Source organism: Ambystoma mexicanum, chromosome 7p, assembly GCF_040938575.1.
Source record: "Ambystoma mexicanum isolate Mex_15411 chromosome 7p, UKY_AmexF1_1, whole genome shotgun sequence".
In the NCBI taxonomy this organism is placed as follows: Eukaryota; Metazoa; Chordata; class Amphibia; order Caudata; family Ambystomatidae; genus Ambystoma; species Ambystoma mexicanum.
The window spans coordinates 919,937,294-919,955,884 of NC_090939.1; the positions used below are offsets into that span (position 1 = coordinate 919,937,294).

At 44.6% G+C, this 18,591-nt stretch overlaps 1 protein-coding gene across 1 annotated transcript in view; it reads right to left on the reverse strand.

Moving 5' to 3' along the window:
* Positions 1-331: 331 nt before the first annotated feature.
* The window catches only part of COL8A1 (collagen type VIII alpha 1 chain), a 145,930-nt gene continuing 127,670 nt past the window's right edge, over positions 332-18,591 (reverse strand). Inside the window, exons 3-4 of the mRNA XM_069637210.1 lie at positions 6,386-6,713; positions 332-3,667 (exon numbers count right to left, since the gene is read on the reverse strand). Coding sequence (XP_069493311.1) covers positions 1,752-3,667; positions 6,386-6,710 — 2,241 coding nt within the window. The 5' untranslated portion in view covers positions 6,711-6,713 and the 3' untranslated portion in view covers positions 332-1,751. The remainder of the gene's footprint in view (positions 3,668-6,385; positions 6,714-18,591) is intronic.

The following is an 18,591-nucleotide window of genomic DNA, read 5'->3' on the forward strand; positions in this document are numbered from 1 at the left end:
ACAGGGTCAGGCGAGCACTGTGTGTCCCATCCCCCTGGACCTTCTCCAGCCTTCACTCCTGCATACTGAACATTGCTATGAATGTTGGTGACAATTAGAAACCTAGCTGTTCAGTTAATAATCTCCCCCCACCCACAGTACCCTCATGCATCTTGTCTCCAGCACCCGGGTGGCACTTTGGTGGCATGTCCTTTCCAGAGAGAAATGCATGTGGGACAACATAATGAAAATGGCAAGGTGAGTCTGTAATCAAGAGGATATCGAAAAGATGTTAACACAAATGCTGTGCGGCGAGACTGTATCAACAGAAGAGACATAAACAGCGGAGAAGAAATCTTTTCATATATTTAATGAGATACTTTTCAAATCAGTACAAAAACTTAAATAATAAACAAATGTTTCATTATCGTGTCAATTGTATCGCTAGCCAACTGTGGTAAATTGCTCACATTCATTGGGGCATCTCTTTATAATCATCGTTGCCTAGCGATTGATGCTGTATTCTGAAATGTTCTACTTTCTTTTATAATTCAACCAGGGTACTAAATTCAGCACTCCCTAATATATAATTTGGTTAGCTGAAAAACAACCAAATATTTTTTAAGGGGTTTTGTCAGGAGTAGCTACCATTATTTTGGAACATATTTGCTGATGCAGTTAAGCCTGCTACATTTGGTACTTAACAGCATTTGACAAGACTAAATTAGTCAGATTTGATTTCCTTTGCTAAAACATTTTCTTTGAAAATAAAAAAGGTAGCTGGCCACAGTGTAACATAATATGAAAAGGGAACGAAAAGCATTACACTGCGTTTTTCTTCTTTAAATTATATATATTTCAGCAAATCGATTTACTTCAAGTTTAGCACCATGTTTATTCATACAGTACCTTTCATATGTTTCATTTGAAGCCAGATATTTGTGCAGATTTAGGCAGTCTTTAACAATAATAAATTACCATAAGTCAATGAATATCTAGTGAGATGTCATGATAGAGGTTTCCACTGTACTGTTTTCAAAATGATTGTGTGGTTTGGTCCTCCAAATTAATTGTGTTGCTCTAAACAGATATTCTGTCCCACGCAATCTTCACTTAATTTGATCCTAACTTGTGCTCCATAATCTACACACATATGCAAATCTACATATCTATCTACCTTTGATACAATACGCCTGTTTGTCAGATAGACATCGAGATACAGCAAATGTACATACATATATATATTGAGTTTCCTTATTCCTCTGGGGGTAAACAGACAAAAATATTTCACACAAGACTATCCTTCACATTGAAATCTGAACAAAAAAGTAGTCACAATTGTATATTTGAAAAACGGAATGTGCAGATCCACATGAGGTACACAATATGCTGTTCCCAAACTGTAGTGCGGAAGAGACCAACCTGAAAAAACAGATGACTATATAGTGTAGTGGGATAGAACACACACCACGTGATTATGAGTTCTTTGGGTCATTCCTTGGCTTGTGCAGGCCCATTCATAAAGCCACCGTGGACTGGCATAGATGTGGTCAGGCTATGTGCGGATATTGTTCTGACCTGAATGCACAGTGAATCGGATCCTCAAACTGTTCACATAGCCCACTGTACACATGGTAGTTGCTCAAAGCGATGCCTCTGTTTATAAAATGCAGATCAAACTTTTCTGAACCGGAGTTTTCATTGATATAAAAGTATGAAGAAATACATGTTCAGAGTTTTGCATGTTGCCTTTTTCCTCTTTTTTTTTTTTTTTACATTGGATACAATAAATATCCAGAGAATGATGAATGAACATATTGCCCGGCATATAGTCCCGATGCTTGCTCCGATGGCATCTGGATATACACGTTGTCTCCGTGCATTAACTGAAGCACTGCACTCCCAGAAGCTTGGTCGAGGAAGCCTTTCTTGTATTCGTCATAAGTGTACATTAACGGGTCATTGTTTTTGTAAAGAGCCACCCACACATTAGCGCCTTTGCAGTGAACGTGATAGGCAAAATAGTAAACGCCGGGAATTTCACAGGTGAAAATTCCAGTGTGTGGGTTGTAGTTTTGTCTGCCATTGTGCAATAATTTATCAAACTTCACAGGTGCACCAACTGGTGGGAAAGGTGTGGTTAGTTGTGCTGTAAATGCTGGCATCTCATACATTGCCCCTACATTTGTGCCTTTCTTGTTTTTGTAGTCCTGGGGTGTTTTCACTCCATCAATTGCCGGTCCCATCTCTGGCAAGTATTGCCCCATGCTTGGTGGTGTTGGTGGAATAACTACCGGAAGGCCGGGCATGCCTGGGGGTCCTGGGGGGCCAGGTGGACCGGGCTGTCCTGGAGGACCCAAAGGTCCAGGTTTACCAATTGGCCCTTCTGGTCCTTTTATGCCAGGTGTGCCAACTCCAGGAAGCCCAGGGTTTCCTGAAACGCCCTGTTCACCTTTAGGTCCAGCGGGGCCAGGTTCTCCAATTGGCCCACCTGGTCCCACAATTCCTGGAATTCCAGCTGGGCCTTGTGGCCCTTGGTCACCTGGGATTCCAGAATCTCCTTTAGGTCCAGGGAACCCAGTACCACCAGGAAGACCAGGTAAACCCTTGTGACCACCTTCCCCTTTTGGTCCAATTGGTCCTGGTTGACCTCTTAGACCCTCAGGTCCTACCTCACCGGGAAATCCTTGTTTTCCTGGAGGTCCTGGCAAACCTGTCTCCCCTTTAGGGCCAAGTTGGCCCTGAGGACCGTCTGTTCCACCATCTCCTTTAGGTCCTGGGAAGCCATTTACACCTGGAGGCCCTACTAATCCTGGTTGTCCAACTGGACCTGGCTCTCCTGGAGGGCCACCCATGCCAGGTTCCCCGAGGTGACCTTTCTCACCTTTTGGTCCAATTACACCAGGTGCCCCACCTAAACCTTGGTCACCTTTTGGACCTGGTAGTCCTGGCTTGCCGAAACCTGGTATGCCAGGTGATCCTGGTAAACCTGGTGGCCCTTGCTCACCTTTTCCACCTGGAAATCCATTTTGTCCAGGAAGTCCATCTTGTCCTGGTTTTCCAATTCCTGGTGGGCCAGGAGGTCCCTGAAGTCCTGGTTGACCAAGTGGTCCTTGCAAACCTACCAACCCTAGTGGTCCGGGTTTACCTGGTGGCCCTTGTTGTCCTGGATTTCCATTTGTTCCAGGTGTGCCAATTCCTGGAAGCCCTATTGGTCCAGCAGGACCAGGCAACCCAGGCGGGCCTTTCAATCCTGGTAATCCTGGTAATCCAATTCCTTTGTCTCCCTTTGGCCCTGGAAGACCAGGCATTCCTGGATGTCCTTTCAATCCTGGTTCACCCCTTGGCCCTGGCTGTCCTGGCAAGCCTTGGTTGCCTGGTTTACCAATTCCAGGATGACCAGGAGGCCCGATCGGGCCTTGTAACCCTGGCAATCCCATATGCCCTTTCTCTCCCTTCATCCCGGGTTCGCCCTTTGGTCCTGTCATGCCCATGCCACCAGGCTTTCCTGACATTCCTGGCATTCCTGGTTTGCCAACTCCGGGATAGCCTGCTGGACCTTGAGGGCCTGGTTTTCCTTTCTGTCCTGGAATTCCATGTCCTGGTAGACCTGGAGGTCCCGGTGGCCCTCTCACTCCGGGCTCTCCGGGGGGACCTTGTTCTCCTCTTTGAGCAGAGAGTGGAAGTTCTAGAAGAAAGCAAAGAAAAAAAGTTAACTACCTTATTGAAAATATATACTTCAATGAATAAATTATAATTCATCCGCTGGATTTAAAAGGAATGTGAGACATTTAAGTTGAGCTGGATGTTTGTATCATTTACGTTTATTGTGGTATTACTCTTTCATTCTTTGCATAAGCATTGGTCATACTCCCAGCACAATAGTAAGATAAAATGAAGTACATAAAATAGATTGTTTCTGACCTCTTACTAGTCACTTGCATTTTGTCAATGGGAGCAGACCTTTGAAATTGCACTGGTTTCTTTAAAAACAGAACAAGGGCATGGAGTTGGGTTACTTTATTGTTTTATTTTAAGTCTTCTAATGCGACTAAATGCTACAAGTACACAAGCAAGATGGACACACAGGGAGGAGGCAAGAAGAAGAGTTTAAGGATTAGCTTCAGTAGAGCCAGGTCTTCAGAATATTTCTAAATGTGACTATGTGGTTTCCAAGCAAAATATGGTGGAGATAGAATATGTGGTTAACACTGCCACACTTTTGGCCTATTTCATGTTGCACAAACATTAAAACTGGTGCAAATGCATTTGCATAATTAATCTGGATCCAGGTAGACAAACACATTGCCTTATGGAAAAGTGCACGAAGCATGGCCATCGCAAACACAAACAGTTGGCTTGATCCTTGGTTTGTCCTTGGTGACCATATCATTTCTGAGACCTACCTTCATAATCTAAATTTTGGTTCTCAATGTTTTTCAAAGAATCGCACTTTATTTAGATAGTCGGTGAAATTTACAAATGCTATGATCCGATTCGTCCTTGAGTGCTTGAACCCCAAAACCCTTATCTGACCATGACATATTGTCCACATTCCCCCATTGTGCACTCGGATTTGCTCTGAGAATTTCTGCTTCTGTCCACCTCGATCTGTCTTACTTCCTGGTCTATTATATTATCATTACCTTTTCATCATTCCAAATTCGCCCATATATCCACCTGTGCAATCCTTAGCACAAGTATAGATAGAAATGATGTTGTCCAAGTTGGCTACAGGTAATAGGCCATGCCAAATGGAATGTTTTGGAATAATGTGCCCGGGCAAATATAATGCTCTTAAGAGGGGGAACTAAATATAATTTAGCAGGAAAATATATCAGAGCAAAGACAATGTTTGCTAATACTGGGTGCGAGCAAAGACAATATGCTGGAAAATATGCAACATGACGAAAAAATCAATAATGAGGCGATATGCTCCGAGCCAACCCGCTCAGTAACATCAGTGCCGAAAGTGTCAGCCGCCGCCTCGGGGCATATCGCTGTTAGCACCTGTGAGTAATTACTTGCAGCGCTAAAGGTGATGTCAACATTAAGAAAAGGGAAAATCTTATCTTTACTCCATTCTGCGACGCTGGGTTGGGACAGAAATCCGTCTTCAGTGTTGAAACAACACTGAAGACGGACTTCAGTTCCCGACGCAATGTCGCTTGATGGAGTAAGCTATGCCGGGGTGAGGTGCGCACTGCCGTGGTGTGGGAGAGCTCAGAAGGCGGACTTATACCAAAAGATTCAGCTAGCTTTCCGAGCTCTCTGAGTGGCTGGTGTCTCCGCCAAGGGTGCTAACCGCAGTTATTAACATTTTTGTTAACAAATTAACACAATACACCAATCCATCACGTTGTGACTATCGTTGCTTACAATATAGTATACTTTACAGTGATGTTACCTGGGTGCATTCTCCGGATTGGGGAGGCATGAGCGACTACAGTCAAGGCCCAGCCTGTTTCCCTATAATCATGATGCCAGTCTCAGGTGGCTACATTTTGAGACTCTGTGCTTGCACCCATGATTGAATGGCCTGCAAACAATCAGTAAAGGATGGACCGATGAATGTGTGTGCACCAGAGACAAGCAGAGGGAACATTCCATCTTAGTGGAACATCAGCAAAGGCAGCTCGCACTAGAGAACTTCAGTGGGTGCCATTTTGCTTTCAACTTCCTATCAGTGCAGTGTACGGCGTCCATTAGCCGTGGTGTTGCTGCATTCTGTTCTACCAGCTTTTGAACCAACACACTAATGAGCGAGTCACTGTTAAAGGAAGCATCCTCTGCAGTAAGTAATAGCAAGAAGTTGCAGCTGAGACATCATGGATAAGGAGGGTCATGGCTGGAGTGTGGTTATGAAATTAGAGCACCATGGATTTTCTGGAAGGGCCTATTATAAGAGTATTTAGGAGAAGTGACTCATTGGAAATGACTGCCCCATGTTTGGAAGGTGGGTTTACATTTTCAGTGTAGTGCATGAGAATACCAAATGTGTTTTGGAAGTTGAAAGGCACCTGAGGAAGATAGGTAGGCAGGGAGGGGACTGGGAACCTGAAATACCCTGCAAATAATGTTCTAAGTACCCCCATAGTCGACATTTTCAGCAAGCCCAAACCTTTTCCTATGAGACCATTTCGAAATAAAATAGGTCAGCACACAAAAGAGGCCCGGGGTGCAGAGGCCTACCAGGAAATCTCCAGAGTTCCCTGTAGGCCAGCCTACCCCTGAGGTAGATAGGAACTAGCATGTCAAACACCATGGGTCTGCAACCTTTGGCACTCCAGACTACAACTCCCATCAGCCCTATACAGCATAAACCATGCTGAGGGATCTTTGGTGCTGTGCAGACAATCCAAAATAACCACAGAGGTATAAGTGCTTTTAAGCTATGTTGCCATACCTTGGTTACCTTTCCCGTCTTTCCTTGGCATCATATCCTTCCCGAGCATAGGCATTTGTGGAAACTCCTTTCCGTACTGTGGCATGTGGGGAATTTCCTTTCCATACGGCAAGTGGGGCATCTCCTTGCCCAGGCGCCCCATTGGAGGGCCTTCTTTCCCCAAGGGAATGTGCGGTAGGTGCTGGGAATGCGCCTGGTACTGAGGAACTTGCGGTTGCATCTGCTTCATCCCATAGTAGGCTCCTGCTTGGATGGGTCTCACCAGTGCCAGATACATCACCACAATCAATGCAAGGAGCTGCATCTGGGGTGACGACAAAGCCATGACCTGCAGGGACAAAAGGGAAGAGTGAGCAATCCTCTACCACAGCAGGAAAACACATTAGTCAGCGCTTTCAGAAAGGAAAGGGTTTGTGTGATTGTTTGTTTGTTTGTTTTATTTGCTTATATAGCGCACCAAGCCCGTAGGTATCTCAGCGCTTTTTCTTCAGGTACATGGTTACATGGATTATATACAGTGCACATATAAGAACATTGAGTTACACAGTGGGGAGATAGCAGTACATATATACAGGTCATAAAAATTTACAGGATTTACAAAATGTTACAGAATAAACAAGAGAAAGGGTCAATAATAGTGCCTAGGTAGGAATACACTTGGCAATGGGTGGCCTATGTGGGAATCTTACCAGAGCACATGGCAAAAGTCAGGGGAGTTGCTGAGGTCTTGAAGTCACGATAGTACACGGTGGATTTAGTTGGCTTGCGCAAATAACCAGCATTTTGTTTTGTTCCTGAACGAGAGGAACACAGGGTCACTTCTTAGTGCAAGTGGAAGTTTACTCCAGGTCTTGGCTGCTAACACTGGGAAGCTTGAGCCTGCTGCTTTGTTTAGTTTGAAGGATGGGATGTTTAGGCAGTGGGCGTAGGAGGGTCTTGTGGGTCTGGTAGATTCTTTTCTGGAGAATTTGTTCATCAGGTACTTGGGGGCTGAGTTGTTAAGGCACTTGTGGGTGATCATAAGAGTTCTGAAGGTAATCCTGTCTTGGATGGGTAGCCAATTTGCAGATTGTCTAATTTGTGTCATGCGGTTAGATCGGGGGATGTTGAGGGCTGCCCTAAGGGCATTGGTTTGCATAATGTGTAGTTTGTGCAGATTCCTTTGGCTGGAGCCCAAGTAAATTGTCCTGTCACACTGATTCCACCTGTCTCAAATTCATGGATTATGCCACCCGTCAGCCAGAACCAAAGGGGCTTGCAAAAGGCTATGGTGAGCTGTCCTGGTTGGGGCAGATCAGTCCATTCTTAGTCCCATCCATTTTAGTAAGGCTGAGCATGAAGGTAGCAGGGCCACCAAACTATAGACTTTGGGTTACTAAAGGGTAGTGAGAAGTCAATAACAATTTTGGAAGGAAGGAGCCAATCATGTAATCTATATCCCTGATCATCCCTTTTTCCTGGTGTTTCTTGCAGTCTAGTTCAGCTATGAAGGAATACATTCCATGTGAAACGTTCACAGAGGGAGGTTTCTCTGCTTGAATCACTATAGAACACCAGTCTTCAATCTGGGTCCCTCCACATGTTTGGACTTCAACTCCTATCGGCCTCATCCAGCATAGCCAATTGTGAGGGATTGTGGGAGTCGTAGTTCAAAACATTTGGTGAGCTAAAGCTTGGAGGACCCTGCTTTAGAAAGTAAAGTGTACCTTAACAGAAGCACATGATTAGGACAGATGTTTATCCAACTGCACTCATCCTTCCATGGCACTAATGTAGCCCCCCCTTTAGACTTTGAGGATGAGCGCACCCGAGTATTTTAAATGCTTACCTTGTATAAGGGTCAGGGGGCTTGCACTCAGGGACATGTTGGATGCCATCCCTCAATAAGCTGATGCTCCCAACTCTTTCAGGGTTGCAATACTTTCATAATGCCCCATCGCCCATAATCTGTACTAATGCCTAACTCATCAAAATTCAAAGTGGTGGCTGTATTTGAGGAATGTGCACATGCCTGCAGTATCCTCTATGGGTACTGATGAGCTAAAGGGGTATTTAATAAGCCCGAGGCAATACATTCTGCCAACCCCCAAATTACCCAAATTGTATTCAGATGGCTCATGTTCAGTCAAACTCTTCAGAGATGCGGGCAACAGATTAAGGTTACGGTCATGGCAATTGGTGCTGATGAAATGGTGCTGTAAACATTGGGTTGAATGGGCCGACCTTTCCCTGTCAGCACATGATCAAAGCAGACAAAGTTTACACTTAATGGAATAGGTCAGAAGATCGGAACCTTTCCTGGCAAGGACCCGCAAAGAAAGCAGTGTCTCAATGACTAATGGCTTGCACTTGGCTGTTTCTCTAATATCCATACCAAAATGGACCCTTTCTTTGGAGCTGACAAAAACATTAAAATGTTTTTAAATCAAAGCAATGCTGAATTCAGACAAAGTCATTTAACTAAAACAATGCACAGAGGATATTTTTTTGATTGCATTGCTTTGAGAAATGCTCGGGTCACTTTATTCTCAAAGGCGCCCGCACGCTTCCAGCGGGATGCGCGCAGCATGAAAGATTCCCTGGCCCGCTCCCTTGCACACAGTAGTGCCGGGAGCAAGTATGGCGCTTCCCACATGGAGGCTGGGAGTGCATTTCATCTCAACAGGTTTTTGAAGGGCCTGTTATTGTGAAATGTGCAGAAAAACCCCCTTATTTGTGCAAATGTGCAAAAGGGATGAAATGGGGACTCTGGATGTGTGCACCTATCATGCACACGTTCAAAGGAACATTATGAAAAAGGCACATCTTGTTTGGGTGCAAGCGATTTTCTGCACTAGCACATCACTTGCGCCAACAAACGTTTTGCAAAAAGGCCTCTTACTGTAGATATTTAAATGTCTGTCATGTGACTGACTCTTCTTTGGCCCTATTGGCATTTCTACGGTCATTGCCATGCTGCTGTGGACTCCCCTTATCATTAAATAAATAAGCACAGCAGCAGTCCTCTTGGAAACATACTCGGCAGGATAAAACTTCATGCACCCCTAATACAGGACTGGCACTACCCCAGCCCTATAGGCTTTTCCAGGAGTCCATGATTGTCATGAATGCCCTGTCTTGCAACATAATAAAAACTCAATAATTCTCACTGTATCGACCCCTGAATGATGAAAAGTAGACTTGGGCATTCCTGACATGTGCCTGACTCTTGGTCTGACATGCAACCCTTCAAATCCCAGCTTCAACTTTATTAACTTGATCAACTTCAGAAGGATGGAAGACTGGGTCTTCTTATCCAGAGGCAAATCTGGCACCTGCAGGTTACACATATATCGCTGTGATAGGTGCATTAATCCACTGAGATATCTCACTGCATAGTTGAATGTGCTTTCCTACTTGGAAAACATTCAAAGATGCACAAGACCCAGACTCCCCCAGCCCTCTCCTTTTCACCTATCTTTTCTCTGCATTCTTGAATCCTTTTAAGGAAGTTTGTGTATGATTTTCCCCAAGTAACGGCTCAAACCTGCCCAAACCTCTCTAAACTTCCTTGCAGGTGTATTGCTCTTAAAGGCGATTCCAACAGATTGGGTCTTGAAGAACAATATTCGAAAACCCTGCAAACCTCCTCGAATCTCAATAGGAGGATTGCAGGAGGCCCTGGGTAACTTTTCAAAATGTTTGCTCTGGCTTACTATATAGGACCTTTAAAGAAAAGCAGGGCCATTAGGTTGCACATAGGCTGTATTTGCGATTATAGTCCTGTCCTGTTGTTTCAGAGGCACATATTCTGGAAGAGCAATATGCTGTTGCACATTGTAACTCTCACCCCATCAATGGTTGCACCAATGGCTGGGATGTTGACAATTTTGTTGAGTCATCCTCAGGCAGAGCAGTAATCGGGTGCAAAGTGTCCTGGCCCAGTTCGCTCATATGTCCTCATGCAGGCATGTGTTTTTCCACCCGGCGTGTTTGTTTGCTTAACTGCAGGAGTGGGTGGAGCCTACAATGACTCCTTATGGGAATTCAGGGCAAACATACACGCCCTTAGCACTCAAGAGGTTAAAAGTGCATGTGTAATAGAGAGCAGTTTTAAAAGAGGAATGAAGCCTGGTCGGACCTGGCGGGCAGAAAGGCACCCACGAGCACAGCATGTCGGATGCACCGGCCCCGTTATAAACGGTGTCGGTGCGTCCAACCTCCCCATTCCCATTCAGTCCTATGGGGCCGAATGGGAATGGGGAGCATCTTTTTTCCGGCGCCCTCAAATGGGCAATTACCGGGTCCGGCAGGGCCGTAATGACCCGGTAATTGCCCATTGGCGGGTGCCGGAAAAAGAATTACACCGGCGGCAGCCGTGCCTGTGTTACGTCATAATGAGGCCCATTGTCTTGCTTCCAAGACAGACTTGTTGCCCCTGAGCTATTCTTCCCGCCGGTAATACCGGCACCAGTAAAACCAGCAAATCCGCCATGGAGTCCTATGGGGCGCCATGAATGGGGATTTACATTCTCACCTGACACTACTGCTGAACTGAGTGCCAGTAACAGTTATTCCCTTTGCCGGTATCCTGGCCGATTTACCGCCAGGATACTGGCAAAGTTGTAATGAGGCCCATCTGCTCCAACATAATTTGAATCACAAATTGAAGTTTATATAATTTTCTGGCCATGCACTTCTTGTCTGACAGGCAAAAAATGTATTCATCATTTTTGTGGAACGTCAAATTATGTTCATATCATACATAGCACACTAGACACTTGTATAAAATTATTGACCTGGTTCATCTAGAATTGCACCCGCTCAATCCGAAGACCCCTGGGGCATCTCCGAAATGCTCACGAGTAAACGTTTTTCACAAAGATTTGGTGCCTTTTTTCCCAAAGATTTGGCGACAGGCATCTCAGAGATGTTCCAGGCGTACGAGATTTTCTACAGTCTCAGGGCCCGATTCATGGAATTATTTGCACGGTTCAAAGTGACTTTGTACTGCTGAAAAGTGACTTTGAACTACCAATACAATCCCTGATTCATGAAACTGCGCAAAGTGTATTTTTGCTGTGCAAAGTCAGTGCAAAGATATTTTGTACTGCAAAAATGATTTTGCACTGACTTTGCACTGCAAAAATACACTTTGCACAGTTCCATGAATCAGGGTTTGTGTCGGCAGGACAAAGTCACTTTTCAGCAGTGCAAATAATTCCATGAACCGGGACCTCAGGCTTCATAAATCAGGTATAAGGGGACATGTGCAAATCTGAGATGCTGACTGACACCTCCTGATCTGCTCCAGTGAACATCTTTGTAATTCAGGCCCAGTGACTACTATTTTTTTTCTCGCAAAGGCTCTTCTGGGCTACGTATAAATCATGTAAGAAGTAAAACACATGGTAGAGTTTCCAGAGATGCGTGTTGTCCCGCATGTGTGAGGTAAGCAGCCAGTCCTGGATGTAGCTCATCTTACTGCATTGTGATGTGGCAAATCCATGTCCAATGTGAAAACAATACAGGTTTAATAGAAGAATGCGTTATGCGCTGCCATAAAAAACCATGGGCCTCATTACTTGTGTTGGTAGTGGTAAAAAAGGCGGTATTTCCGAATACCACCTGTTTTACGACATCAGCTGCTTACGGGCTTGGAAACGCATCTGCCAAAAAATCTGCTTGTGAGTGGATGATTTGGGAGGCCATTATAAGTTTGGTGCTGCAGTAAAAACTACAGCTTTGCCAGTGGGGGTCACTGATTTACCTCCAGCCAAAAGTTGGAGGTAAATCAGGCCCCCACCGGCAAGAAGATGGAGGAATTACTGGCACCGGTAAGACCTCCTTGTCCTGGATCCCTTTTGTGATGGAAACCTGCACTCCTCTTGCCTCTGCTGGACCTCTTCTCTGCATAGGGAGTGTGTGCATTTGCTGTTGCCCGGATGTACCTGCTCGGTTGTGCAGTGCAGCCGCCAGTGCTGTTCCTAGTATTGCAACGGGGATTTTAGCAAAGTAGATTTCTAGAAACTGGTATATCATTGAGTGCTTAACTGGGCATGTGAGGTTGACCCGAGGCATGTGACGCTATTTCTGGCATGCAGGTCCGTTCATGGCTGTACCTGAGCATTCAAGGTTGCAGTCATTCATGCCAAGTTGCACATGGGTATATTAAACTGTTCCTGATCTATGAGACTGTATGCAGACATGTGGCATTGCGCCTACTAGGCCAAAGCTAAAACTGTGAAGTTGCTCTGGCGTGTGGTGGTGTATCTTCGAGGAGATGCTGGGGTAATAAATACACTCATTCAACACAGCATTGTAGGCTGAGTCTGGGCCTATAGTGTGTTCCCAGCATATGATAGCGCTTGATGGGCATACCTGTGCGAACCTGGGCTTCTGAATGTGCTCCAGGTGACAGTAGGACAGCATGCAAGACTGATCTGAGATATGCTGGCTGGGGCTGATGGGTGTTGTAGTTCAAAACATCTGGAGAGCCGAAGGCTGCCGACCCCTGGATGAGAATGTTGTGCCATAGTAAATGGCAAGCCGGGCCCGAGAGTGGTATTGGGTAATCACTCAGACTCCCCTTTAGTGCCACATAAAGATGGCAGGCTGGAGAACACTACTGATGTGTGCAGGTGATCGGCCTCAAAAAGGACTTGTCAAATTGCTCACACTGGACATTCTAAAGAAATATGAGCATTGGGAAGTTTGGGCTGTTTCGATGAAGGGCGCTTCAATGAATCTCCATTAAATGTTGTCAACAAAAAAAAGTAAACCGACCATCATTAGGACCTGGGCGACAGCATATGGTATCATCATCTTGGAAAGGGCTCTTCTCTTTGGAATGGGATGTGAACCTTACTAACCCATGAACAAGTAGGATTAGAATTTAGTTGTTTAAAAAAAATAACAGATAATTGCAGCCTTAGACTAGGTATGCTATTTATTTATGTATTTATTTATTGTAGTTGTTCGTAGCGCCCAGACATGGAGGTATCACGGCACTAAGAAGCCTGAAACTTTTAAAACATGTTATTACATTGCAGTGTACAATAAACAATTTACTAACACGATGAAATATGCAGCAATTTTGTTGTGCTAATTCACTATAAATTTAACAGTTATTGTAAAGTGGATTAAATAATCTTCAAGTATGTCTTTACTAGCAAAGATATCTATCAAAGGACATGTGTTTATAAATTACACTGGGATTGATCGTGTAGGGTTCAAGGAGGGCCTGCAATGCCGTAAAACGGACGCTAGGTGGCAAAGGTAGCACAGAAATGATTCGTATAATCTATATTGACTTCTGTATGCAAATTCATTATTGACAGTACGCTGAAGGCAAATTTATATTCTAAATTTATTAAGAAAGCAACATCTATCCTATATGCACTCACACACACGACTTTTATGTAACAGAACATACATATACCAAACGAGCATTAACCACATTTCCTTAAATATGGTGTACAGAGTAAAAGCGACGAGATGCTTCCCTATTCAACCTATAGTGATGTCTTATCACAGTAAATCAAATGATTATAAATGAAGGTATAGAACTTGCCAGCGATATTTGCAAAATTACTTGACATGCGATATATTCTTTGCGTGCAATAGGATACTCTGCATGTATCTCACCATCGATACACCTAAAAGAAAACTCGCTGCACCTCTGCCCTCACTGCACCTCCGCCCTCACTGCACGTTGTGGAGCTGAAGGAACACTACACGGATGTTGCACAAGCGCTAGCCGTAAGCAACATGGTGCAATATCTACTCTCCTGCCGTTTAGGAACTGAATCCCATCCCTGGCGCATAGTAGCATACCTTGTTGGATTTAAGGTTATACATACTTGTGCACACTTTCCAACCACCGCATCACCAGTGTAGAGGATTACGCTGGGATCTGAGAAGAAGGTCCGACAGGAGTAACGTTTAGCACATCCACTGCAATTTTGTTTTGTAACCAAGTCTCAGACATTTTTCTGCTGGCCTTGTGTCCATCGCCATACCCATGTTATCAGAGCAGGTGCTCCTTGGGGTTATGCCAGTAGCTATCAGATCCTTGGGGGTGCCTAATTTCACCACCTAAGGCATTCTGGGATTCCGTAAATGACATGGCTGACATGCACCAGCCGCTTCATTCTCTTGCCTGGACCTGGCACGGCTGACCCGTTTCTAGTTTTCTTTCCGTTATTAAATTGCCTGTCTCCACTTCCCCTCTGATATGCGTCCCGGGTTGACTCTGCTTCTGAGTGGGAGATTCCATGGTCTCCCCCTTCTAACTGTTGCCTATAATAACCATATTTTCCCCGTCCTAGTCTGTCTTCGCTTTCCATGTGGTCTCCCCCTTCTAACTGTTGCCTATAATAACCATATTTTCCCCGTCCTAGTCTGTCTTCGCTTTCCATGTGGTCTCCCCCTTCTAACTGTTGCCTATAATAACCATATTTTCCCCGTCCTAGTCTTTCTTCGCTTTCCATGTTTTCGAAAGCCATGGCATGTGCATCTTGCAGTGATGTCAGCCGCTCACTGCTACTTTAGAGGACTGTAAAGCACCACTCCTGGAGCAGGGGTGGACTGGGAACCAATAGAGGCCCTGAAAATTGTTTTCAAAGTGGCCCCGTTTTACACATTTTCAGCAAGTCCAACCCTTTTCCTATGGGAACATTTGGAAATAGCACACAAAAGAGGCCCAGTGTGCAGAGGTCTACCGGGAAATTTCCAGAGTTCCCTGTAGGCCAGTCCACCCCTGTCCTGGAGGAATTCTCAGCTTCATTGCAGTCACTTTACACACTCGACTCGTTTCCTTTTTTTCCAGCGCGCCTGATGATTCTTGGCCTCTTTTAGTTTAGTTTGATTTCATAATGCTTTATTTCGACAGTAATGTCATAAACACCAGCAAGCATATTATACAATACATAAACAAGACGATATACATTAAGAAATATAACAGAAGAAATCAAACTCGCAGAACTAAAAGAATCTGCTAAAAGGGAATAAAATATCACAATATGATTATCAATGCATTTATACCTTTTATGCATGTGCCCTCTGTACCCATAAAAGATATTGACAGGTAGCAAAAACTGCTAAAACATTGCTAGAGTTAGAGCAAATCTGCAGGGCTTCATCAATCAAAAATAAAGGCCTTTAAATTGCGTATCCAGCAAGGCAATGTGGCCGGGCACATTAACAAGAAATGAATCACAGTTTCATTTGTCTAACCACACAGCGGACGCACGGAAGGCACATTGATAGTTTAGTTTCCATTTTGTTCATTATTTCTAACAACTTTCTCAAACTGCACCTATGAAAACTTAAATTGTGACTATCGCACTGCAGTCTCCTACAAGTGCACCGTGCGTAGTATGAAGCAATTTGCCCATCTCCTTATTTTGTGTTTGAGAATCATTCTACCGCTACGGGATGATGAACTAATCATGCTTAACCCCTAAGCACCGCCGACTGAGCTACATACGAGTCCATTCACTCTAAACCGTCCATCTCAACTCCCAAGCTACCCATTTCCCCTTTTACACTCTAGTTTTTGAACAAACGCGGCCATCTTAGTAAAGGATCGAATTCCTGTTTTGTTCCTCTTTTCACATTGTCCTGACTTTATTTGCAGAATTGAATCTTGGCTCTCCTCCTGCTCTGGCCCAACACTGGTGCAAGCAATACATGGTAGTAATGGATTTACAACTGGGTGTATTTCCTCTAGAAAAATTGAGGAATTCTTCAAAATTCAATGGAGCCCAGTGGACTCCATGATGGGGATTTGCACCGCCTACCACCAATCATAATGTGGTGGATTTATCGACAAATATGGTGGCAGTAACAATATGCAAGATTGGTGGAATTAACCCCGGACAAGTCTGACAAACGCGCAGTGAGGCCTATCATCTTTCAGGAATTCCTTAAAGCAAAGCTGATCCACTTGTCTTGATCTGAAGCCATGATGGACCGTAGGTTTGCTTGGTTTCGGACCTCCATGTCAGATTGCCTCATTTTTTATTGATCGTATTCTCGTAGTCTCCATAGCCCACCCTATGCCCCCTTACTTGCTGTAGCTTTTGTTTCTTCTACGCTGGACCTTGTTTTCAACAAACTAATCACAGTAGGAGATTTTAACTTAGAGGTTTACCAAGGCTTAACTCCTGTACTATCTGCCCTCCAATCCAATTCCGACATTCTTGGCGTTCAATGAATGTCCATGCATCGCAGGCCGTTTGTTACATTTCATTTTTTCACAGCATCATTCATCAACAGTAGCTGTTCCTTGACCTCTGGTTTCACCCGGTTACATGCGAAGAATGCATTTTTAACGAATCCAAAACAACGAAAAAATATTGATTTCTTTTTTTAATTATTTTTTTAAATTTAATTCTTCATTTTCAATTTGTTAAAATCACTGCATACAGTTTCACCCAACCTTGTGCCTCTTAACTTTTATCACATTTTTCCATACTGGCGTCTTCCTCACCAGACACTAAACGTGTACCCGGTGTAACATGTAACCTATGAAAATGGACCCAGGAAACACACGGGTGACCCACATGCACTCCAATATGGGCACAGTGCCCTTTCTGAAAGTTAGTCATGAAAAATACAACTGAGTCAATGCAACGTAAATATCAAGTGCATGCACCTGTATATGTAATCACACATTTATGTTGAATGTCAAAGAATATCAACCTCCGCGATTCCGCCTCAAGGCTCTCAATGTGGTTTCACAGTAGCCTATTGCTTCTCCATGCGTAGTTCACAACTTAGATAAACAAGGATACATTCAGTCTGTACAAGGTAAAAAATACTACATGATGTAAGATCCCAAAGGACCGATCTAACAGACAGTGTCAGAACCAAACAAATAAGTTGGATCGTCAAAGTGATTCCTGAAAAAAAACAACGTGTTTCGGACAGCAAATCCTATCCATCTTCAGGGGGTACACCGCTGTTATTTAATGGTATCCTACAAGAGACATTTTATAAGTTTTAGTGATTCAAAAGTAGTACTTAAATTTGGGATCATTAGGCTTAAGGTACTAAATAGCCCATCAAACTGACTGTGCTGAAGTCCAAGTATCCCAAGGCACGTGGGCCTAAAACCAAAAGTGGTATTGGGTGATCACTCAGACTCCCCTTTAGATCTCTGTTCACTTCCACTAAGCATCTGCCGCTGCCAACAAGTTTTCCACTCACCCCATTCCCGCCACTCCCGCTAGCAATTCTTCCAACAATCTTTCGTCCGAATTGGCACTTCAAAGGATCTAAACAAAAAAGGGACCAATCACTGTAAAGTACCGTCACCTATCCTTAAGCCCCATTACCCTACTCAGTGCGGTATCGGCCTGTCACCTACTTGAAATCCTTTGTAACGGGACATGGTAGCGACTAGCTCCATGCTCCGCGCCCGGAATATCCACTCAGCTATTCAGACCCACCCTCAGGGTCTTTTAGTCCCGGTGTCTCCTGATGCCTTCAACAGACTTCAGACCCGCTGTCCCGGGCCTGCTCTGTTGCCGCTGGGTCAAGGGAAATGCTCCGTAAACCCGAGCCCAGCGGGGGCACGCCCATGGCTGGCAATAGGGTGGTGTTCCCCCCCCCCCCCCCCCCGTTACTTTTTGGGACCCTTCAGGCCCCCTGAAGGTAACAAGACAAAAGAACCGAAAAACATATATTTATATTATGGAGCGAGTGATTTTAACTTGATGATGTCAATGTAAATGTACTATTTGCATTTACAAAGACTCTAAAACATTTTTTATAATTTAAATGTAAAGACTGCTGGTGTCCCTTATGCTTTATAAAGAACTTCACATGGGTGAAGGCAGGTGAATAAAATGCTCATGTGTTCACTCAGGTAACTCTCTAGGAAAGGCATTCCAGAGACCACGGGTGACGTTATGCCGTTCAGGATGCGTCATGGGTGCTGGAAAACCAGTGCATTCTGAAGGCATCTGAACCCTTCTCTCTGCCTCCCTGTCTCCTGGGAGTGGGGGGCGAGAGGGGGGCTCAGAATGCTGAACCTGCCCTCTGCCTGATACAAGGGTAGGCAGGAGGCGGGGTAAAGGGTAGCTCCTGATCCCTGACCGCCTTCCTCCAATGGGATGACCTCTGGAGGAAGAGGAAGGAATCCCAGGATGAAGAAAAGACATCACCACTGCAGCCACCCATGTCCATTTTAAAGTGTGCGAGAGTGTATGTTACAGAGT